The sequence below is a fragment of the Sminthopsis crassicaudata genome, chromosome 4 (assembly GCF_048593235.1).
Source record: "Sminthopsis crassicaudata isolate SCR6 chromosome 4, ASM4859323v1, whole genome shotgun sequence".
Classification (NCBI taxonomy): Eukaryota; Metazoa; Chordata; class Mammalia; order Dasyuromorphia; family Dasyuridae; genus Sminthopsis; species Sminthopsis crassicaudata.
Genome location: NC_133620.1, coordinates 31,518,282 through 31,544,066, shown reverse-complemented (window position 1 = coordinate 31,544,066; position 25,785 = coordinate 31,518,282). Strand labels below are relative to the sequence as shown.

Below are 25,785 nucleotides of genomic sequence, written 5' to 3'. Positions count from 1 at the left end.
CTGTCCCCTCTTGTCCCCCGGCTGTCACCACCCCCAGGTCACGTCTTCATTTGCTTTTGCAGACAGTAGATTGATGTGATTTCAGTCTCCATTTGCTTCTTGTAACCTGAAAAGGCGGCTTTGGAGTCCCGGGGCTTGACTTGGATTTGCTGCTCAGCTCCTTGTTGCCTGCAGCCCTTGCTGAGCCTCTCTTTTTATTTCTCTGTAAGAGCAGGAGTCCACGGTCAAGTCTGTGTCACCCCCTCAGAACCACTGAGCACTTCTTGTCCAAATAAAGTCTGAGCTTTATCGGGTATTTCAGAACCAACAAGATTTAGCCCCAGTCTGCCTTTCAGTTATTAAAAAACAACAATGACAATAATAATAATATATAATAATAACAATAACAGTAATAATAGTAACAAAAACCAAGTTGTATTTAGCACTTTATAGTTTGCAAAGGGCTCTTTATGAGTTTGATTTGCTCCTCCCAACAAGGCCATGAGGCAGGTGCTATGCTTCTGGAGACTGAGCTTAGGAGAGGGGAGGGAGACTTGCCCAGGTCCGATGACTTTATTCCACCCCTGGGGGTCCCGATTCCCAAGTCCAGCACAGCCACTGGTTGTGAAAGATCTGTCTGGTGGGCCCAAGATCGGCAGGGAGGTGTATGTTAAGGTAACAGTGCTGCTTTGTGCTTGCTTCGGGGCATCTGTCCAGGACGTGGCTTCTCTCCTCTGGTTTGCCTCTTGGTCACTTCCTGCCAGCTCTTGCCCCCCACATCCCCTGTGTCCCAGAGGAGCCCTTCCAACCAATCCCTGGTTGCACAGCCAGTCCCACAGTGGAGGCTCACTCCTCCAGGCCTTAACCTCTTGGCCAAGCAGCTCCTCTTTCTTGGGGTCTCAAGCCAGAGCCCTGGGCTCCACATATTCCCAGCCTGGCGTTCAGTTGTACTTCTAGACTCTGCTGCTTTATCTCCTCCGGAAGGCAAAACTCCCCTTCTGTGCTCATTTCCATGTGTAAGGAGAAGGCATTGAAGTATTAATGCCTTCCAGGCCTGCCATTCTGGTGCAGCAGAGTGGGTTCCCTTCCTTCCTTTTTTCTTTTTTTCCTTCCTTTCTTCCTTCTCTAGGGTGACTTGCTGAGTAGGGTCTCTAGGGAATTCCTGTGTAGGTACAGGTTGAACTGTGGAAATCATGTTGGATTATGATCTGAGGTGATCTGAGTTCAAGTCTTGCTCAGTTACTTATTATCTGCGTGATGGGCCCTGGACCTCTTTGCCCCTGGACCCTTCATGACTGCTGAAGTTTTTTCAAGCTCTAAGTTTTAATAACTTAAAACTGCAGGAGACTTTTGTTATCCCATATCACCCTTTGAGATTCTGTTTTCCTAATATATTCAGTTTTGATTAGTTTTAACATAAAACAACGGGGAAAAGTTATACAGTGATATGTCAGGCCTTGGGCTTTAGTCAACAAATGTTAGGCACTATTGGGAACAAGGATGCAGAGAAATATTTTTTTATAAAGTACAAAACAAGTTTTCTTGTCCTCGATATTGCACTTTAATTGGGGATTATTTAATAGTACAATAATGAAGAATCTCCTTTTTTCATGTTTGCAAAACCCTTTATATACTCTCATTTGATCCTCAAAATTACATTGAGGAAGGTACAGTTTATGAGGCACATATTAAATGTGAACACTTGAGTCTGAGAGTAGTTAAGTGACTTGTGCAGGTCAACGGGGCATATTTGAAAGCAGATCTTCCTGACACAAAGTCTAAGGCTCGATATGTTCCCTGCACTGCTTTATCACAGAATCAAGTAAGCGCTTATTGTGTGGTACAAGTGCTGTTGGAGGGCAGTGGATCCTGCTCTGATCCTGTAAATGCAGGATCCCAACTGGTTTCTCAGGAGTAAGCTCAGGCATCCCTGGTTCTTTTGATGTGCACACTTGGAATATAACGACATTGTGTGTAACTTGGTATGCTCTAGTCTGTATGTTCAGCTCTAGTTAAGATTCATTCAGAGAAGCTTCCATACACTAGAGAGTCAGATTCTGCCGGCAGGAAGCCAATTGGACTACTAGCAAATCTTAGTAAAATGAGAATAAAAATGAAACTTGTGTTTTCAGCTGATTTGAGCTCCGCGTTAGAAGGCCGAGCTGGAAGCTTTGAGCTGGAAACTCATTTTGAACAGAATTGTGTCTGTTGTATGGACAGTTCCAAGAAGGCAGATATGGAGAAAAGAGTGTGGTCAAAATGGGATTGTATTCCCAGGGTAGAGCAAAGCTCATGGATGACAGGAGGAAATGGGAAGAGGGGACAGCTCAAAATTACTTGTTTCTTTTGAATTCTTGTTTTAAATTAGCACCCCATTTTTCTTGGCCTTTCTATAGGAGATAAGTTTATTACGTCATATATGCTTATGCTTTAATTAACATCCTTGATTGAGGAAAAAACAAAAATGATTATAGACCACTTGTGACAGACATTCTAAATAAGTGGGGTACAGTGTGTGTCCCACATAGACTTCCTAACAATCTCTATTAAGTACAATAACTGAAACAGCAATGTGTCTTATTGAGTCTTGGCACAGATTTTGAAATATGACTCCTCTTCTAGCTCCTACACCTCCTCTGGTATGCTTACAATGTCTAATAAAAGTTGCCTTTTACTTTCTTTTCTGACAGATCAGTTCCTTCTGAGTTGCAAATTATTTAATTTGGGTAAAAATAAGGTAAAAAATGGATCAGCATTGTCTCTTAACAAGCTCTAACCTATTTAACAATGGATTTTGGGGGAAAAATTTTTTTTCTGAGACCCTCATGTAAACAGATCTGCTTGTCTCTAAAAATTGTTTTCTACAAAGGATCGTTTATCTGTGGAGTTAGGCAGAATTGGTTAAAATGACTCATTCTTTAGGAAAATTGTGCTCAATCTACCCTGCCGACTGACTTTGGGGTCTCCCAGACTTGTCTCTCTCTGGAAGTGAGCCCTACCACACATGTTCATATCTGTTTCTAAGCCAACCCCTTTGCAAGTAACAGATTGATAACATTGACTAGTGTTGAGACCTTGCCAATCAATACTAGCACTGGGGAAGAATTAATCGAAACCAATAACCATATTTCTCCATTTGAGTACAAGAATGATTGCTTTTGAACTCAGATCAATAGAGAGACCTTGTAAAGCATAAGCCTGAAGCTGCTTTCTGTGTTCTTTGAAGAGCCTTTTCCCCAGTGGGTCAGAGCTGTCTTTTCCACTAGATTTCAGCACAGCAGATTAACTGGAATTTTACATGTGATTTACCTGTCACAGTATTTCCATCAGAAGGTCCTTAGTAGTGTTTGCTGCTGTCATCAGGATTCATCAAGACATTTTTCTAATTCTCTTTCACTTCAGGACAGAAAGCATTTAGGTTTTTTAAAAGACATTTAGCAACTAAAATTGTATGTGGGAGCTTTCAATACCTGTACTTTTCAACTATTTATTTCAATAAATTCTATAGCTTCATGTTTTGAAGGATAGAATACAACCAATCTAAATCCTTTGATAACCATCAAGTTAATTTTTGATACAGCAAAGAAAAAGTTTGCCCATATGTGCTACCCCTGAAAATGCTACATTTTGAATATTTATATTATTATTTTTTAAATGGGGGGAAGGGCATTTAAGAACAAAGAAAAGGAGTTAGGCTTATCTGTTTTGTAATTTATTCAGCCTTTTTAAATCCCTGGGTACTTTTGTTTATTTCTTTTTAAATTTTTATCAATACAGCATCTATAACAAACACAAATTCCTTTTCTTTTACTTGCCCACACACTAAGAAACTATTTTAGGAAAGAAACTTGTAAGCAGGAATGCAGCCAGAAGATAGCAGCCAAAAGGATGAAGGAGTTGAAGTACATAGAAGGATCTTTGAGAGCACCATACTTAAGGATTAGCCTAGGCAAGACTCTTCACATAATTAAAGGACCATCCCCTAGGAGAAAGACTTAATTCTGCTTGGCTCTAAAACAATGGGTAGTAGTTACAGAGAGGCAAGTTGAAAGCAGCTATTGGGAAAAATGGGGTAAAAAAAAAATGAGAGTTACCTCTAAGCCAGGGGGCTGCCTAGGTGACAGTATCCCCATCCCTGAATCCCATGAACTGTTGAGATGATCCCTAGTCAGCTATAGGTGGGACTAGATCAGGGTTCTTAAACTAGAGTCTGGGAACTTGGACAAGAAAAAGGTTGCATCTTTATTTTCATACAATTGATTTCCTATGTAATCCTCTATGTTTTTCATTTAAAAATATTATTGAGAGAAGAGGTTCATAGGCTTAATCATTTAGAGAGAACTGTAAGACATAAAAGAATCCTTGGTCTAGATGGCCTTTGTGGCTCCTTCTGACTCCAGGATTCTGAGGAATGGGCCTTACTCTTATATGTCAACACTAGAGTTGCCAGTTTCTTTAGACCACACTGTGGATACTGTTTATGGGAGTGTGCCTAACTTTACAGCCAAACTGCTTCTAGTAAAGAGGCCTAGTAAAAGAATTAGGACTTTGGGGCTCACAGGAAAGGAGCCAAATACTTAATTCTCCAGGATGATTCCAAACAAGATGTTTAACTTCCTTTTATTGGACCAATTCCTGGCAGTATTCCCAGAGCGATCGTCTCCCCAAAAGGAGCTGCTGGAGAATCCACAGAAGGACATTATGTTTAGGATTCAAAGAACTGCTCAGCAATTCAAGTGGCTGAGGAGGGCTTTCCAGCTGCAGGGTGCTCAGGGTGAAACTTGACTTTATATGGCATTTTCTTGAATGAAGATTTAGTCCGAGAGTCTTTTTTTTTTAAGTTATCATCCACCCTTTGCTGCCTCTTGAGCTCCTCCTGCCCATGTTTCCTCCAGAGCTCCCCAGCACTTCAACTGATGACTCAGTGGGACCAGGAGAAGAGGCAGCATTAAGCCACTTAGTTCTTTGGCCTGTTCTTTTATCAAAAAAGGGAGGTATGAATAAGATTAAAGTGATTTTGATAAATACCATTTATGTTCCGTACCATTTCTGGTTCTCATCTCTTAACTCAATATTGTTGATAAAGAGATCATTATTTTATTTGAAATATTTTTTATCAAATGGAAATTGCATACCCTCTATTGATTAGTCATTTTTCTATTATGTCTGACTCTTCATGACCCCAATTGGGGTTTCCTGGCAAAGATAGTGGAGTGGCTTGCCATTTCCTCTTCCAGCTCATTTTATAGGTGTGGAAATGGAGACACATAGGATAAAGTGACTTACCCCAGGTCACACAATTAGGAAGTATCTGAGAGTGGGAAAATAAAGTCTTCCTGACTCCAAACCCAGCACCTGATCTGTTAGTGTCTACTACTATACTATCTTAAGCCTACAAGCCCTTTTCTTTAACAAATTCCAAGCACATCTTTATTAAAACTTAGCTTTTGTTTTATTCATATTACTATAAATAGTATTTCATCTGGAAATAATGGAGAGTTAAGTTTTGTTCACAATCCAGATTTCTTTGGCAAATTCTCTTTTCTCTCACCTTCAAAGCCCAGTGTGGAGTAATAGTGTCATATATAATGTGACTACTGAAAAAGCTAACTTTGCCTTAATAGATGCAGTGTCCAGAATGAGGAAAGACTTCTTTCTATTCTATAGATCCTGGTTTGATGGCATTTAAAATAAATTAAGACTCCTTTTTTAATGAACCTTTGTAGTCTGATTACTCTGTGGTGGTGGTAGTGAAATGTCTGCCACGACTGAGGGAACAGTAGGGGAAAGGGGTGAGGAAGTAGAAGTGGGTTGGATTAGATGGTGTTTGTAATCCCCTCCCTTTCTGAAAACCTTTAATTTTTATCTTTGTCTCTTATTCTTTTTCAGGTTAACAAATAAAAATATCATTCACAAGCCTGCAGAATGGACCCTGATTGCTATTGTATTATTTTCATTGTAAGTACACATTGAGTTTTTACATTTTAAGTAATATTCTATAGCTTCTGTGTATACATATATGTACATATATGAATGAATGAGTGTATATATATATATGTATATATGTACGTTTACATACATATGTGCGTGTTGCCATATTGTTGTTCAAAAGCCATGCAGCTTTGAAAAAAATTTTATTTGAAAAGAAAATGCCATTATTAACTTTACAAACTGAGTTACAAAAGTTCTAAATTTTCTCTGTGCCATGCTTTACCCTCCTCTGTGATGAGCAGAATATTACTTTCTTAAATGATTTATAATTTGTGTGTGTATATGCTGAGGTATATATGATATGGAGATGGATGGATGGATGGATAGAGGCATACAGATATATGGGGGGGGTGTACAAGTATATATCTCCCAATCCCTTTATTTTTGCATTCTTTTAAACTTTCAGTTTGAATAAATTGTAGTAAAGGCTATTTTAGTTAATCCCTTTTGAAATAGAAAAGTTTTGGAAATTGGGAAGCTGAAAGACAAAGCCATCAATGTGCGTTTGGTATTGAATGAAAACATTTTAGTGGTTATCCCACTAAAGTCTCGTCGTTTAGGTATCTCTGACATACTCCCCTAGCTGATAAGATTTCATCTCTCTTCCACATATTTTATCATTAATGGCATCCAGGAACTCCCAGTAGACCCCATTTTCCCCAGTTAATATGAAATTTTAAAGTTCAATGCACTTAAAAGAAATAAAAACAATCCTGCTACACAAACCCACATAAAACATTTAACACAGATTCGCCTTTTAAGAAATCACTGGTGAGTTCTCAGGCTGAGCCTTTCAATAGGGTTAAAACCATCAAGTAATCTTTGTGTTTTTCAGCTTGAATTACAAAATTGCAAAAATCTTATTTCAGGGACCATTTATTACCACACTGCTGCCACGGATGCTCTGGGGCTTATTGGGTCACTGAAGCCTGTAGGACATAAGAGTACTTAGCAGCCATTCCCAAGTCAAGGAGTGTCATGGGCCAACACAAGCCTGCCCAGCCCCACTTGCACTTCCTTTGATATTGCTTCAGTCTGACACATTGTTCTGGCTTTACTGTCCCAAGGAAGGCTGTACCGGGCATTATTAGCACAGGCTTCAGCGAGCTGGCTCTGTCTGGGTCAGCCTGCCCACCTACTGCTCATCTGATTCATTAAATCAGAACACAGAAAGTAACTTTACTTAAGGCCTTGTATAAATTTTTTATCAACCATAAGAACAAATCTTTTGTCATTTTTACCATTCAGGCTTCCAGTTGACTTGGTAATTTGTGTAACAGATCTTATGAATTTTTCAGAGTTCTTCACATTTCATGAAATTTGTGAATATTTTGGTTACTTACAAAAAATATTAGTGTCTTTGTTCCCTTGTTCTCTGATGTTTCATGATAAATCTTTTGTGGGAACTATTTTAAGTGTACTTAATTTAATTGTAGTAAAGGAGAAACAGTATTCTTCCTGCCAAATGAGAGATCCCAATACAGTAGTAATCTCAGAATCCTGCTTTCTTAAAAGTCAGTAAGGCAAAGGTTATTTTCTTAAGAATGGCTTGGTTGTCTTATGAACAGTACAGATGCTGGTACACCATCCCTTTTTCAAATCATTGCATGTGATATTAGAGAAAAAGTCATATTGAAATCTATATAAGTCTTCTAAATCCTATATTCCTTCCAAAATCCATTGGGCTCTCAAAAATAATAACTTTTTGATAGATGTGTGTTAAATATTAATACAGTTAGGAAGACTTGGAACTGCTTAAATCAGTGGATCCAAAAGCTGGCTGATCTGGGTCATGAGAGAGCAGGCAGAAGTTTTTCAGTTTCTTAAGATAATATTTGTGCAAATCATCACGGGTGACTTTGTGGGAGAATTGGCTAAGAGGTGCCCAGGTTGGGCTAGCAGAGATCACTTGTGATCTTCACAGTGGATGATGAAGGAGGTCACTGGCCCATTTGAATACAACTTCTGGATGATTTCTCATGCCAATGTTACTTTGTAAGTCTTCAAGAAAGCCAGTGCTCAAGAATAGAGAATCCCGACGTTGGTTAGCCAGAGAAGACGAATCATAGGTTGGGATGCGAGATCCAGGGAAGGGCGGGAAGCGAATAGGGGGATATTAAAAGTGCCATCTATGGGATGGAGGTGACCCATAATTAAGTGAAATCAGAGTGGGCAAGTGGGCTGGGTCAGTCAAGATGAACCAGGGAACCGAGGGCCCTCTGTGGGCAGTGAGGCAGTGGGATGGCCACCATGTGCTGAACTCCAGGTGGCTGTCTGAAGTTGGGTAGAAGTAATTACTGGTCTTGAACAGGTGGAGGGTTTGATAGGTCAGAGTATAAAAGAGGGCATGGGCCGGGGATGGAGTAGAGGGGTTCTTGAAATAGTCAAGAATGTTGATTAGCAGCTGTTATGTTCCTGGAAAAGCTTCCATCCTTCAAAATGTTACAAGTGGAAGCTGGTTTTCCAAAGAAGCCATGTGGCAGTAAAGGAAGGGAACATGTTCTGGAAGAAGAGCCTAATGGCTGCCTTTTTGTAGACATGATTAGCAAGGTTCCCTAGAGCAGAGGTCCCCTGTTGACTCCATTCTAGCATGCTCTTGAGGTCACCTCCTTCAGGCATTTAGGAATCTTTGATCTCCTCGATGAAAATGCTTCCATCTACCCTAAATGCCACCAGCATTTACATGGTGCCTTAAGGTTTGCAAATCACTTTACAAAGTTGATGTCACTTGATCCTCATAACCATCTTGGGAGGAAGGGGTTTTTATCAACCCCATTTTATAGATGACGAGACTGAGGCACACAATCATTTACACCTAGTGTCCGATTAAGGATTTGAATTCAGGCCTTTCCAACTCCAAGTCTTATATTCTCTCCACTTCCCACCTCCCTGCTGGATGGAGTATGATCAGTTGTGGCCAGAACACTAAACTGGTCGTTGGATAGGGCCGGGCTGGTCCTTGGCCTACCAAGGCACGCAAGCTAGTGCGGCCCATCCGAGAAGCCCCTTTCCAGGGCAGGAGGAAGAAGCAGCGTCCCTCCACTTCCTGAGACTTGGGTGCCTGTTAATCTGTGACTCTGAAGTGTTCACCAGTCAGTTCTGTGGGATGGCAGAGCAGTGAGGTGAGCTGTTTTCCTGCTGCCTTCTGCTCATTGTAAGTCTCCTTTTAGGAAGAGCAACTTGTTAGTCTGTAACATGGAACCCACAGTCTTGGCTTTGTTGGGCAGCCTTATCATCATCCCCAGTGGCCTCCCTTCGCACCAAGCCTTTATGGGAGCCCACGCTTACTTGCACATGCCATTGAATCTACAGAAGCAAGTTTTCCCCTCATGTTTTTGTGCTCTTGGTTGCTTCATTCCCCACAGTAGAATGTGTTTCCAGGTAGCAGGAGTTGCTGCTGCTTGTGTTTTTCTCCCTAGCACCTGGGATGAGTTTTTTTTACATAGTCAACCATCATAAAGAGTATGTGATGTGTTTGTACTTAGGATAAGCATTTGGAGGACAGAACCAGCCAATTCCAAGGACTTTTCAGTGGAAAGAGACACCCTAACTTTGTCCCATGCTCTTTTCCCCCCACTTTTCTTTTTGCGGTCATCAGCTCTGCCCTTAATTCTCCCCTCATCCACTGCCATGAACCTCTAATCCAAGGACCCCTAGAGATCAGAGCTGGTGCTGGCCTACCACTGAGGGACCCTCTGGAGAGGGACTGAATCTCAGAGCCAGGGATAAGCTTTGTGGGAAAGTGACCAATAGAAGTTCACACATGTGCTGTAAGACTACTCCTAAGAGCTGCATATATTTGCAATTGGCCAAGCATCATGAACACAAATTACCAGCAGGGCTAGAACCTCAGGTGTTTTCTACTTTAAACGTTTTCATTCTTCCCAAATTCAATTGGAGAAGTTTGGTCGGTAGGCCACTCCCTTGAATTCTGGTTGGCTACCATTAGTTATACATTCCAGGAAGGGTCACATAAGCTCAGTGGGAAGTCAGAGAGAGAGAGACTCATATGTTGTTTTTCATAGGGATATCAAATGAAGCAGAAAAAGACCTATTCATCATTACCAGGAAAGACTAAAAGGGAAGAAGAGACATAGGCCATTCCAACATGGACTCTTGCTGTTCTCATCCTATACCCCTGATAGAGACTAATGGAAAGCTTTCAAGATAGTTTGCTAGAAATGTCTGTTTCCATTTTGTTTATTTGAACTGGCTGGTTCCAGTGAACTGTGGTCCACTTCATGGGCAAGGCCTGTGCAATGGTGTATTCCCTCTAAAAGCTTTAGAGCTGCCTTGGCTGTTTAGGGAGTAGCGTGTAAGCCTTGGGAAGTGGTAATTAAACAAGTCTGACATGGCCGTGATCACCAAACAAAAGCCATCAGTGGACACGTGCAGCCACTTTAGGTAAACGGCTACAGAGAGACACTCTGGAGAATTTCCCTCTAGAGTCACCAGGCATGAAAGGAAGGAGCTGACGAAGGCCTGTTCCCCTGGCAGCCTGTTTTTATAGCCTGGCCCTCGCTGATTCTTGGTGAAGTAGTGACCCCTCCTACTGTGAAAGAGCAATGGCTGGATCCTTAGAAATGCACCCACATGGGCAGGTTTCTGGAGCATTTCTCCGAAAGTGGTGCCATATTCACACCTCTTTAAATATGGCTGTAGATAATCAGGTTCCAATCATTTGATAGCTTGTGCATGTTGTAACAGAAGCTTGCAGCTTCAGAGTCAGAGAGGCCATGGCGATATTCTGGTCAGGAGGCAAAAATCCCATTGTTTATTTCTGCGTGTGTTATAGGAGCAGGTGATTCCCAAACTGGAATTTGTCTGTCCTGACTTTTGACATTTGCTCTGATATATGGGCCTTGAAGTCAGTTTCTTGTGCTTCTAGAATCTACCACATAGGTTCATGGGCAGAAAGAACTTTTCTGTGTGATCTGGGTCCATTTCATACCAAGCAACACACATACACAGTTTGAATTGCTCCTCAGAGATGGGATTTTGCTTGTACAAAATCTTGGTTTTGTTTGCCATGGAATTCTGTATATCTCATTACTTTATGGATAATGTACACAAAAGAATTTTGATTTCTTTAGATTAGTTCATAATGAGACTAACAGTGTTCAAAAGGGGGGGAAAGACTATAGATCACTGAGGACCGCAATGAGAGAGGTGCTCAATTATTTGTTAGAGTTTAAGAGGAAAACAAATGAGAACCTCTGATGTGACTGTCTCATGGTGATTCAGAACATTTTCTGAAATGGAATTTAAACATTTCTAGTCTCATGATCTCTGGTTGTGTTTGATGTTTAGACATTTAGATTAGTGCACTTGTTTACTAAGGGGCAAAAACAATGGGTTGATGTTTTTGAAAATATTGGGGGTTTTGTCCCAGAAAAAGTCATTTTTTTTTACCTTTTATTCTCTCCAAAACAAGATGTTTTGTAAATTTATAAGCATAAATGTAGTAGTAGTAGTAGTAGTAGTAGTAGTAGTAGTAGGTTATCATGTCATCACAACATGTTCATAATATATTCAGAAAAGTGAAATACTGTTGTGAATTTTAAGGCCTCATGCCAGAAGTAGAAATAAAACTGGGACTTACAAGAAAACGAGGGGGGCAGCTAGATCTCAGACACTTAACACTTCCTAGCTGTGTGACCCTGGACAAGTCACTTAACCCCAATTGCCTCAGCAAAAAGACAAAAAAAAAAAAAAAAAAAAAAAAAGGAACGAGGAAGGACCTTCCATAATGATTGTGTCATTTCCTCTTCACACTAACTTTTGTGACTACTATTTCCCTTTTCATCTTGCACCTGGAACATTGTGATAATTTGCTGACTGCTCTGAACACCTCAGATCTCTCCCCACTCCCATCCAATCAGCTATCATATTGGCCTTCCTAAAATATAGATCTGAGCATGTCATCCCCAACCTGTTCATTCAATCCCAGTGGCTCCCTACTAGCTCCAGGATCATGCCATTTCTGGCCCTTATTATCTTTGTTACATCTTCCTCTTGTCTACACACTGTGTTTCTACTTCCCTGGCTTAAATGTCCCTTTCTGCCAGAAGCCCTTCCTAGTCTTCCTTAATCTTAACACTTCTCTCTGCAATCACACCCACTTTATCTTGTATAGACTTTGTTTGCACATAGCCATTGACGTCTTCTCTTCCTGACTAATCTGTGATCTCCCCAAGAACAGAGATTGTCTTTTTCTGTATTCCCAGAATTTATTAGCAAGTTTGTGGTGCCCAGTTGGTGCTTCATAAATCTAGCTGACCGACCGCTTAGCTCCTGTCAAATCAGAGCTCCTGGTCCAAGCTACTTCTCTTCCACTTATCTCCATGAGAACACTGAGACATGGAAAGAATGGGCCAGAAGTGGGAAAAGATTCTTGTTGGGATTTGTATGAGGTATGGGAGAATGCCAAATCCTTTCCATTTATCATAGTGGCAGATCTAGCATCAGAGTGTTTGGGTTCCAGTCTCTTGGTCAGTCACTTTGCTACCTGTAAGGACAAACTTTAGGTACCTCTGTAGGGCTCAGTTTATCTATGAAATAAAGGCTTAAAATAGAAAACCTCAGAGATCCCTTCTATTTCCAAATCTCTGACCCAATTACAGCTTTCTTATCTTGAATTCCAAATGTTTTTTCGATCAACCCTACATAAAAACAAATTATGTTGCTCATTTCTCCCAAGATTTTTCCCATAATGTAAGGACTGTGTCAATCAATAAATATTGTATGTTGTGTGTTGCATATATTTTGTGCAATAGATATACATCAATGTATTATACATATATTTATATATTTAGGGCATGAATTAGGTGTGAAATAATTTATATAGAGATCATAGAATAGATATGTAGATAGCTAGCTGGTTTGCTATATCTATTTCCTACCTAATTGTTTTGTGCCCTAAATATCTAAGAGTTTAGTGTCTAAGATGTTAGCTCCCATTGCTCTGTCTCTAAAGGCCTGCCAGAAACAGGATTTAGATATAAAATTTTAGTCATATCAGGCCCACCCTTTAAATAAACTTCATTGCAGTTTATCATCATAAAGTGAGTTATAAAGAACTTGTTTCTTTTATAATTAGAAATAGCAATAGAAAGCATCCCTGCTTCCTTATTAATAGGTAACCTTTAATGCATTAAATGCAAACACCGTCAAAGCATAAGCCATCTGTTATAAGAAAAACATGTCAGTGGATTTGACTAACAGCATTTCTCGCAATCAGAGTTTTTCTTTTATCTCAGTTATATTCTCTAGATAATGGTTTTGGAATGAATTTAGCAAAATGGCCTTTAAAACCGTGGTAGAATAGTCACTGGGGTAGCCCAGAAGAGCAAACTTCATCACCGGCTAGGCTTTCCATCCAGTATTTTTAACTTTCCACTTGAGAGTAGAATGACAGAAACTCCCACCAGAGCCGGAGCTCTGTTGTGTCTCAGTTTTCATTCAGGATTCCAGATTTCCACTTAGACTAGCAGTTTGATGAGGAAACTTCTCCCACCATGATGATCATCTGTAGCTTGTGCAGGGGGCCTTTGATCACCTCACTTTGATCTATAATCACTTGCTAATAAACCAAGAAAATATATAAATTTATGTGCACAAATGTAACCATATCCTCAATAGAAAGGTTAGACCATAAACATTCCAAGAATATTAGAAAATAACCATAGTAATCTGGTGTTTGATAAACCAAAAAATCCAAGCTTTTGGCACAAGAGCTCACTATTTGACAAAAACTTCTGGGAAAACTAGAACGCAATTTATCAGAAAGTGGGCATAGAACAACATCTCACACTGTATGCTATGCTCAAGTCAAAATGGCCACATGATTTAGACAAAAAGAGTGACATAAGCAAATTAGGGGAGCACAAAAAATTGTACTGGTCAGATCTATGGATAAGAGAAATCAAGAAGATAACAGGAATTAAAATGGATAACTTTGATTAACTTAAATTTTAAAAAACCAATACATTCAAGATTAGAAAGAAAGCAGGAAACCAAGAGGAAAATTTGCAGCAAATTTCTCTGATAAAGGTCTCATTTCTCAAATATATAGGAAACTTGGGCAAATTTATAAAAACGAGTCATTTCCTAATTGATAAATAGTCAAAGTATATGAACAGGCAATTTTCAGAAGAAATCATCAAAGTTATCTATGGTCACATGGAAAAACGTTTTAAACCACTACTATTAGAGAAATGCAAATTAAAACAATTCTAAGGATCCACTTCACAACTATTAGATCACCAAAAAAGATTTTAAAAAAGGAAAATAATAAATGTTGGAGAATATAAGGAAAGATTGAGACACTAATAATCTTTTAGTAGAGTTGTAAACTGATTCAACCATTCTGGAATTTGGAACTATGCCCAAAGGGCAATGAAACTGTGCATATCCTTTGACCCAGCAATACCATTACTGGATCCTTAGCCCAAAGAGATCAAAGAATAAAGGAAAAGGATTTATATGAAAAGGATCTATATGTTCAGAAATATATAGAACAACTCTTTTTGTAGTGACAAAGATTGAGGAGATACCCATCAATTGGGGAATGGCTAAGTAATATGTAATATGTTTATAATGTAATATTATTGTGCTGTAAGAAATGGTGAGCAAGATAATATCAGAAAAATCTGGGAAGACTGATGGAAAATGAAGTGACACAATGAAGAGAATACTTTAAACAGTAATAGCAATATTTTGTGATGATCAGCTGTAAATGACTTGGCTATTCTGAGCAATACAATGCTCTAAAATAATGCCAAAAGATTTATGATGAAAAATTCTTTTCACCTCCAGAGAGAAAACTAATGGAATCTTGAATACAGATTTAAAGCATGATTTTTAAAAATTATTTTTCCTTGCTTTTTTTTAAAAGCAACCTGGCTAAAGGAAAATATATCTTACATGATTTCACATGTATAATTGATACCACATTTCTTACCTCCTCAGTGGGTAAGGGAAGGGTAAGAGAGAAGGTTTGAATTTAAAACTCAAAAAAATTTTAATGAATTTTAAAAATAATAGTAATATTAAAAAAACACTAGGGTAAGAACTAAGGTTTCTAGAATTCAGATTTTGGTACCGTCATTGGATTAGTGATTTTCTTGAGGGACTTCAGTTTACTCATCTGTATTTAAAAAACAAAAACAAAAAAACTAGGGCTAGAACTTAGGATATGACTAGGGATGGACAGAGTTGTTTGATCGTTGTCCTTGGTTCTCGAAGAGGATCCAGATGACATCACTGTGTTAGAGTCAAATTAGTGTGTCTGACTTGGATGATTAGATCCCTACAAATGTTCCAACACAGGCTAGACACAAAGTCCCCATGAACATTTGGGGTGGATCCTCTGACCTCGAGCAGCTCCCATTTCTTCTGGGCTAATTCAATTCTGCTTTGCTCACAGAGCACAGCACTTTCTCTGATGAGGGCTTGCCATGCTGGGCAGACTATGCCAGCATCTCCCATGTCATACAGTCAGTTCTCAATTTCTTGAGAGAGATCTTAAGAGTGTCCTTTTTCTGACAGTCATGTGAGGTGTTCATAAAATAGTCTTTTTGAAACAATGTGGCAGCCCTACTGCACTCCCTACAGTATGGCAGAGAGGTATGCCCATAGATAGAGGGAAGGATATACCCTATAATGTGGCAAACGAGACTAAGAAGCAGTCAGAGAAAGAACACCAGGAGAGTATAATGAAAACCCAGAGGAGCTAATATCTAGGAAGAGAGAATGATCATTAGTACTAAATGCTACAGAACCATCAAGGAGGATAAGTAAGGTTCATGTCTAGGATTCTCAAGTCTGCCATCTACCAAATGATGGTCACCGACTTTTCCTTCCAGTTTTTGCTAAGGATTATGAATGTTGTGATTTGCAATGGACTTTTGCTTTTTTCTTTTGTTCTCCTCGGGGAATTTCCCCAAGAATGTAGTTGCTAGATCAGAGAATATAGATAATTTTGATTACCTGAAATTAAAATGTTTTGCTTAAACAAAACCAGTACATTCAAACTTAGAAGGAAAATTTGGAGCAAATTTCTTTATAAAAGCCTAATTTCTCAAATATGTAGGAAACTCAGGCAAATTTATAAAAATGAATCATTCCCTAATTGATAAATGGTCAGTGTATATGAACAGGCAGTTTTGATAATTTAGTCACTTGCATAATTCCAAATTGATATCCGGCGCACTTAGATCAACTTGTAGTTTCACAAACAATATGTTAGTGTCTTTCTCTCCCCCTAGATCCCATCCAACTTTGACTTCCCCTTCTTCACTAATTTTTAAGGTCTAGAATGAAACCTTGGAGTGGTTTTAATTTGCATTTCCTTTATTTGAGATTTGGAGTATGTTTTTAAATGGTCATTTATATCACTTAGTAAACAGTAAACATTGTGTCTGCTGTGTGCCAGGTTCTGGGAATAGAAGGTACAAAGAATCAAACAACTCCTACTCTCTAATAGGGGAGATAAGTATATATATATATATATATACATATATATATATATATATAAAGTACATATATAATATAAGCAAATATATCAGATATAAAATTAATTAAGACAAAATATATGTACAAAGTATTTTTTATATTTAAAATATCTTAAAACACAAGATACTTTAAAAGGAAGGATACTAGCAGTTGAGGAGGGAGTGAATCAAGAAAGACTAAAGGCTAAAGAGGATGTTAGAGTTGCATTTTCAGAAAAGAGAGGGATTTTATGAGGCAGTGGTAAAGAGCAGAGTTTATTCCACACATGTGAGACATGTGCAAATGCATTGAAATGCAATAAAAGAGAAGCAGAAAGGAGACCCCCAGAGCAGTAAGAAGGAGGAATGATGTCCAGTAATATTTGAAAGATAGTTTGGAGCCAGGTTGTGAACGGCTTTAAAAGATAAGCAGATATTTGGTCCAAGAAGCAAGAGAAAGCCAGTGAGATTAAATAGGGAAGTCGCATGGTCCAACGTGTACTTAAGAAGTTACTTTGACATTGGTGAGAGATGTGAGACAGGGAGAACAATTAGGATTCGAGAGCCATCTAGGCAAGAACTGGTGATGCTGATTGTGCAAATGAGGTGGTGTCAGATAGGAGAGATGTTATCAAGACAGAAACAGATTTGGCAGTTCATTTCCCAGCTGAGGAGGAGTCAATGGCAATTTCTGAGCAGGCAGAGGAAGAAATCCAGTCAGTAGTCAAAATGAAAAAAAATAAACCAGATCACTAATTAGAGAAATGCCCATAAAACTAGCTTGAGGAGCACCTCCCACCCATCAGATTGGCGAAGTTGACAAAGAAGGAAGGTGATGAATGCTGGAGGGACTATGGGAAAAGGATAAGGAGTCTTGGATATATTTGACTACCATAGGGAGAAAGCAGTAGAGAAGAAGAGGTTGAAAATGAGAAGAAGGCAGGGAGGACTGTGGTCCATAGAAAGACTTACATGAACAGAAAATTCGCCGTGACTACAACAAAGCAAATTAAAATATTGCTAAAAAGAAGCCAAGTTCCTAGTTGCATCAGAGAGGCTTGGTGCTAACAGGACAACTGTAGTAGTCTCTGTGCCAAACGTTTGCTTAACTAATTTTTTTTTTTTTAAATGGGGAAGAATTCAGTCTGGAGGATTTTTTTCCAGTGATAACTGTGACATAAAAAGTCATCAATAAAACTTTTTTTTTTTTTTAAATAAAAAAGTCAGGTATTTCATTCTGTGCACCAGCATTTGTGGAGTGTCCAATATGCTCAAATCTCAGTCTGACAATAGTCAAAGCTGACATTTATGTTGTTCTTCAAGGTCCCTAAAGCATTTACATATCTTTTACCTCATTTGAACCTCACATTCACACTGTAATGGGTACCTCAAATACTGTTATTCCCATTTACAGACAAGCAAACTGAGACCCACAGAAGCTAAATAAGTAGCCCAAAGCTGCACAGCTCCTGTACAGTCAGTGCCAGGGATTCCATCCAGTTCTTACAATACCTGTTGTTGCCTCCATTGTCTTAAAACAGCCGGGGTCCCAAAGCATAAACCCTACAGGATCATGATAGCAGAAAACCTTTTTAGTGCATGGTGTCATGGGAAAGCTGCTGACTTTGGAGTCAGAGGAAATAGATTCCCTCCCAGTCCTGCTGACGCTAACCCTCAGTGAGACCTTGGACCTGCTTTTCTTTATCCATAAGATGAAGAAATCGGACGAGAGAGCACTTTTAGCTGGATAGAGAGGATCGCCGATTTAGAACTGGGATAAACTTTAAAGGCCATCCCCTCTTTGAGGAAACTGAGGCACAGGACCTTTAAGTAACGTAAGGTCACAGACCTGAGGTGCTTTGTTTTTATTTAGGGTGAGAAATGACTTGGGAAAATTGCCACCTTAGTTTTGGTTTGGTGAAAGTAGTTGGTTGTCAATGGAAAAAGGCAGAATATTTTAGAAACCTGCTAACAGCAGATCTAGAAACCAAAAAACAAACAAACAAACAAAAAAAAAAACCTGGCACATTTATAGAGAATTAAGATCCATTTATTTAGAGTAGTTGAGGCCCTTCCTTGCCAGAGCTGTTACTCCTATAATCTGGTCAGGGAGGAGATTAATGTAGAAATATTAGCAAAGAAGTGGGTTGAATAATGGGAATGGGAAGCCTGTCGCCTTCCCTTCTGCACTGGTCATCCAAGATAAGATACACCGATAGTTCTTTTTAATGATGAAATAAATGATTGATAGCAGCACCTGAAGATGCTGATAAGGGAGCAAAATTACTAGTAGAGGCCACAGGCAAAGTGTGAGCTATGAGACTCTTAATCAGACAGTGAATCCACTTGGTTTATAAAAATCCATAGATATTTTTTTCCACCAACTTACTTTTTGTGTTACTTCAGTTTTATCTGGGGCATCCATTTTTGTCCCATCCATTTTGTACAAGGTAACTCTAGGACTCAGGCATTCTACATGGAATTTCTCTTAGCAAAATCATATTTAAGGAACTGAAAAAAAGCTGCTCTCAGATGATGTTTATTCTCTTTTCACTTCCTGATTTTTGCCTCTTTTGTGATGAAAGGCTTGGGGTAATAAGCCTCCCATTGATACACTTTCTTTGAACTATAATCTGCCCAAGTTTCTTATCTGTGGTGGCTGGCAGCTGATTGTCAGTAAAAGTGATCCCTAATCTGGCCTAGGCACGGCAGGTGTGCCCCCAGAGCTGCCCAGCCCTGCAAACACTGCCAGCCTCTACCCAGGGTAATGTGGTCTTTTTTAGTGCTGCAGAACTTAAGAAACAGCTCATAAATGCCAGATATGGTTTGGGGGAAGAAGGGGAAAGGGCACAGAATATGGGATATGTTAGTCAGGTGGCAAATAATAATCATATAATAGAGGTTTTGTATTTTTACAAATTAGGTTTTGCTGAGACTTCATATTTGAATATAGGGATATATTCAAAAATAGATATTTACCAGAATTTTTCAGTCTTTATTGATAATCTTATAGAACATTGTAATCAAAGACTTTAAAGATTAATCATTCACGATTGTGTAAAACATACAAAAGTTTATTCAAAATAAAGGCAAGTTACTTTGGAAGTCCTGAGGTGGATCACATGAGGCCTTCCTCATGCATGAGGTACTGTTGAGCTGAGGTTCTGATTTCAAGAAGGTAAGGGAAGAGGGAGAACATTGTACCCCTGGGTGATGCCCAGGAGAGAGGTGGGGAAGTAGGGCCTTGTGGTCCCTGCTGGGGGAAGAGGGAGGACAAGTAGAACAAGTAGGAAAAGGGGCCTGCCGATGTAGGGCTTTTAAAGCTAAAAAGAGGATGAGAGAAATTCTGGAAGAGTCCTGCTTAATAGTAATAACAAAACATCCTCACATTTACAAAGCATTTTAAATTTTGCTCAGTGCTTTGTTCTCAACAAACAGGTGAGGTAGAGGATGGGAATATTCTCAGGTGAGTAAACTGAGGCTAACCCAAATGAAATGAATTGTATGGTCCAACAGAACCTTGGTTTCTGAGGCAGGACTCGACCCAGATATTCTGAAGTTGGTCACTATTGCATTTTATTCTTAGCTGACAGAAAGGAAAAAGAGTTCTGAATTTAGAGTGATCATGTGCTGGATGTGTAACTTTGGATAAGTCATTTTCCCTTAGCTTCGATTACCTCATCTGTAAAATGAGGATAATACTTGCCTGACCTTCCTCTTAGAAACTTTTTGAAGATCTTGGAAACAGATGGAAATATCAGCTCTCATCATCACTATTCTTAGGTCTACATATGTTTAGTAACTGTCATTTACCCAGTATCAGTGGGGTGTTACCTGTAAATCATTTCCTGGATAACTAAGAATGCCACCCTTAAGTTCCAGAATTTTCCCTTTTAAATAGAAACCTTTCTACAATAGATTCTCTCATGACCCTCCAGGGGAATTTTCTCCAACCTCTTGGTGATTCAGGGCCACCATCAATTTATTCAGTCAGACACTTATTAGTATCCAAGGCTCTGCCCCCTCACCATCAGAATGAAAATCCACTCCTCCCCCCCTGCAATGGATGTGTCTCGGTAGGTTGTCCCCGTAAAAGGCCCCAGGAAGCTGTGAGCTCCCACCTCTGCTGCTTTCTCTGTCTCTCATTTTTGTCTCCCATTGTCCGGCTCCTCCTGCTCCCCCCACCTAGCCCAGCAGTCTCCCAAGCTGCCGCCTTGTTATCCTGTTAGCTTCTTGCATCTGCTCTCTCCTCTCCCCAGTCTTTCTCTGTGAGTGGGAGAGAGAATTCAGAATTGAAAATAAAATTGAAGTTTTAAAAAATCAACTAGTTAGGGGACGCAGTGGAGAGAGCCCCAGCCCTGAAGTCAGGAGGACCTGAGCTCAAATCTGGCCTCAGACACTTAACACGTCCTGGCTGTGTGACCCTGGGCAAGTCACTTAACCCCAATTGCCTCACAACAAAACAAAACAACAACAACAAAACCCACTACTCTGTTTCTATCTCTGAGGCCAGCCTGCTGATTCTGGTAACAGGCCAATTGTTTTACAATACAGTAATGAAGTGAGTTTAGAAATAATAAATGCCTTCTCCTGCAAATCAGTCTTCAGTCCAGAGGCCTCACAGTGAGGCGTGCTTTTGGACTCAGTGCTCTGGAATTTGAAATTCAAAATTTTAAAATTTAATTTAAAATTAAATGTTAAATTTAAAGAACAATTTTTTTTAAGTTGAAAATTGTTTTTTCATGTAATGAGGAAAATAAAATATTAAAATTTTTAAATTATGTTTGGGATATTAAAAACTTGTTTTTAATTTTAAAAATTTACTCCCAAATTTTTAACTGTGCTTCTTATGAACTGAGAGGATAGAAGGAATGATTACAAAACAATTTATTATCATGTAGGTGTTGGTAATTACTTTTTAAAGTTATAGCTTTTTATTGACAAAACATATGCATGAGTAATTTTTAAACATTGACTCTTGCAAAAATTTCTGTTCCAACTTTCCCCCTCCTTCCTTCCACCCTCTCCTCCAGATGGCAGGCAGTCCCATACATGTTAAACATGTTAAAGTATATGTTAAATACATTATATGTATATATCTTTTTGCACAAGAAAAATTGGATTTAGAAAGAAGACAAAAATCACCTGGGAAGAAAAACAAAAATGCAAGCAAACATTAACAGAAAGAGTGCAAATGCTATGTTGTGGTCCATACTCATTCTTTCGCTGGGTGTAGCTGGTTCTGTTCATCACTGATCAATTGGGACTGAATTGGATCCTCTCATTGCCAAAGATAGTTGCGTCCATCAGAATTGATCCTCATATAGTTTTGTTGTTGTGTACAATTATCTCCTGGTTCTGTTCATTTCACTCAGCTTCAGTTCATGTAAGTCTCTCCAGGCCTTTCTATAATCAGTGTGTTCATCATTTCTTACAGAGCAATGATATTCCATAACTTTCACATACCACAATTAATTCAGGCATTCTCCAACTGATGGGCACCCATTCATTTTCCAGTTTCTGGCCATTACAAAAAGGACTACCACAAACATTTTTGCACATATGGGTCCCTTTTCCTCTTTAAGATCTCTTTGGGATATAAGCCCAGTAGTAGGTGTTGGTAATTACTACATTTACTTGATGTCAATATCTAATAACATCCCAAACAAAATTCTGAAGAACTCTTTAAATCTTCTGGACATAGTTATGTGCTAGTTGAATTAGGAGCATTTATCAAAGATTAATGTTTTCTAATGGAAAGTTTTCACTGTAGGCAGATCCCTGTCTCAGAAAGAGGCAACCTTTCTCAGCAACATTTGTTAGATGTTTCCTTGAGCCAATGTTATAAAGACATAATATGTTAAGACTAGATCAGCGAAATTACCTCTGCATTATTAAGTTTGCTTATTGAGTGTCTGCTCGGTGCAGGGGACCTCCAAGAGCTCTGAAGTGTGTTTCTTAATTCTCTGTTCACTGTTTACAACCTCTGGCATCTTTCTTTCTGGCTATACAACACACCTTTTCAGGTTACCCAGGCCTCCTGACTTTCCATTCTTGTTCTTGACTATTTGGGTTGGTCACTGTCAGAGGGAGGGGGAGAGGGCTCGATTTCAGATCGCTACTGAGCACCAGAGGCTGGAGCTGGGTCAGGATGGCTTGCAGGGTTTATGTGAGAAGTTGGCTGGGGTCCAAGAAAAGCCCCTTCCAAGTCAAAGGGGACCTAAGAAGGGTCAGGGGCCAAGGGCCTGCTTAGTACAAGGTGAGACTGAGGAAACAAAGATGGCAAAGTGCTCTGAAAAAATCTGGTGGCAGTGGGGGCTCTGAGGGGAGACGGGACAGAAGGTCCAGGTGCCCTCCAGGGCTGAGAGCCTCCAAATCCTCATTGTTCAGAGGTGCCACAGGAGGTGAAAAAAAAGAAGCCTTTGAGGATGCAGGCTTGGGAGAGCTCCCTGCTGTGTGCTGGTGAGAGAAGGTGAACCTTTAATGGGCCAAGGAGAAACTGGTTCTGTGTGGTCATGGGCTCCTGGGAAGGGAGAGCCAGAAGAGCCTCGATTCTTGTGAGGAGGTTCCACCATGACCCATGAAGCTGTTAAATAAGGACCTTGAAGAACACAGAAATGAAATAGAACTCACAATGTGTGTGTGATGGTGGTGGAGCCAGGAGGATTTGAAGGTCACACACAAGGCTGGAAGACTGGTGAGGGCCTTGACAGAAGCAGGAAAGTTAAGAAGGGTCCCTATGGGGGAAAGAGAACAAGTTTGGTTTGGGACAGGCTGAATTCCGATACCTCCAGGAGGTGATGGGGAGCCAGAGTTTGAGAGGAAGGAGGGTCTTGGTAATGAGCCAGCTCCCAGACTGCCTCTTCCATGGAGCCTTCCTAAGTTCCTCTCCTCACTCCCCCCCCCCCCCAGTGATGTGCACTGTTAATTTCTGGGGATCCCCTTCTGGGCTCAGTGAGAGTCCAGCACATATTTGTAGGCTCTGCATAAATGCTCACTCTCTTCCCTTCTCCTGATAAATAGCCAACATATGTACCAGTGGAAGAGTAGATTTGCAGAGTGCTTTTATATACAGTTTTGCATTTGGTCCTCATAACATTTTAAAAGTGAAAGCAGTGAAGACCCTCCCTTGGGCAAGCCTAGGATCTCCAAAGCCTAAGCGCTGGGTCTGAGCCTATTGGAATAGGGCTTGATTGAATGGACCTGCTTGTTACTTAGAACGAAGCCTGTGGATTATGGTGAAGCCATTTCATGGCTACTTTACCGATGCTTCCTGGGGATTGATGGGCAGGTAGAATGTTATAATATTTATTTTGGTTACCGTTAAACAAGACTGTTTATTAGAGAGAACACATTCGGTTATGGCCCTGGTGCTGCTCAGAATGCCAGTGTCAGTTTTTTTTTTTTCCTCAATTTAAAAAGTTTGACCCATTGGGTTCTGTGAGAAGTCTAGAAAACTGGAGAGATTGGAGACCTTCTGCTGTGTGGAATCTTTTAAAGTCACTTTTTAAAAAAAGACATCACAGGTTTTTTTGGTTATGTTTTGTTATTGTTTCCCCTGAGCTGGCCACAGTCCTGGCTCTGGTTGGATGATCAGACAGGCTGTTTTTGTTCAGAAATAGTCAGTCCTCCTAGCACACCATGGAGGCACTGAGGGACCTCATGTGTTTCCGGCCTCAGACAGCCCAGTAACCCAGCCTTGTCTGCCTCCCCGGGGTGGAGAGCACCCGGCCAACCACAAAATTAAGCACTCGTGTTGCTTCGAGAATAAAAGCCCTTCTTTATCAGGTCCATCTGAACCTCCTCTTCAGAAGCCCTGGGTCATGTAAGTCTGGAGAGGCAGGTATTAAATAAGACCATTTCCACAACAGGGCCACCTGCCCCAGTCCAGCAAGCGACCCGGGAGGGGAGAAATGGGGACTGTAATCAGGCTCCGAGCTCTCCCTTCCCCAAAAGAGAGGTGGTATTTGTCATTCTGAGAAGAAAACTGGGCCCAGGTTCAGATCATCAAGGATTGGTTTGCAATAGCCAGGTTTAAGCAATAGTATATACAGAAATCATATTTTCATATTGGATTTCATCCCTTTGAGAACTAATAGACCTTTTCCTTGAGTCGCCAAACAATAGCATGAGATTTTAATCTCTTGTGTCTACTTCCTCTCTTTATCTGAAAATGTCCTTGAAAGCCCAAACTCACATACTGCCTCTTTAATGAAGCCTTCCCTGATTCCTCCCAATGTTATATGTTATTGTTAATGGGGGGGAGGAGGAAAGAAAAGGGGGAGAAGAGACAGAGATGAAAACGAGAGAGAGAGAGAGAGAGAGAGACAGAGACAGAGACAGAGAGAGACAGAGACAGAGAGAGACAGAGACAGAGACAGAGAAATAGAAACAGACACAGAAAAAGAGAAGGGGAAAAAGAGGGGAAGGGAGAAGGAGAGAGAGAAGACAGACACGAGTCATAGAGACAGAAAGTGAAAGAGAGGGAGAAGGAGAAAGCTAGACAGAAAGGGAGAAAGTGAGAGAGAGGAGGGAGACAGAGGAGACACAGAGGAGGAAGGAGGGAAAGAAGGGAGAGACAAAGTGAGAGAAAGGGAGAGTGAGATGGAGACAGGTAGAGACAGACAGATCCCTCAGGCCTCTAGAAGAGCAGCGCCTGGCTCTAAGCTGGCCTTTATTCAGGCATTTGAACCAAGACCTAATAAAATTATATTCGACTTTGTTCAGTAAAACCCCACGGTGCTGCCCTGCTTCCTCTCGGATGACTTTTAAAGTAGCTTGGAGTGGCTGCCGTCCATGTAGTTGGCGTGTGGGCTGGTGACTTGTTCTCAGAGCAGCCATGGTTTCACTTATTAAATACAAATTCATATTCACTCCCTAAATTCTGGTGCTTCTTGACAACGTGAATTGAACTTAACTCTCACAGTATTGTGGACAGAAAGGTTGAGTTTGGAATTGCCAGCCTAGGGACTGCTGAGAACTCTTCTGGACTTTAAATTCAATCTCCCTAGTATAATAATCACAAAATACCGTATAAATGCACAGCATCTTGTGACTGCCCTCCTGGGTGTTTACCCCTGGCAGAGGGCTTCTGCAGCGTCAGATTGTTCATTCGTGTACCCCTGTAATGGCAAATACATTGACTGTGTAGTAGTAGCAAAAGTTAAAGGAGGGTTATAAGTGACCCAATGAAACCATGAGGTCTTAAAATGAATGATTCATGAGCCGGTCCTATGGTGGGAGCAGCTGTGGGTCTTTTATCCTCGCAGGACACGTAAGTCCTGAGGCTGGCTTTACTTACGCGGGCCTCTCTGGGCTCATG

The 25,785-nt window shown here is 40.2% G+C and overlaps 1 protein-coding gene across 2 annotated transcripts in view; it reads left to right on the top strand.

Annotated features, from left to right (window-relative positions):
* Positions 1–25,785, top strand: part of RPAP2 (RNA polymerase II associated protein 2) — a 72,407-nt gene that overhangs the window by 30,689 nt on the left and 15,933 nt on the right. For both annotated transcript variants that reach the window (XM_074266243.1, XM_074266244.1), the window contains one exon: positions 5,869–5,937. In XM_074266243.1, the coding sequence (XP_074122344.1) occupies positions 5,869–5,937 (69 nt within the window). The remainder of the gene's footprint in view (positions 1–5,868; positions 5,938–25,785) is intronic.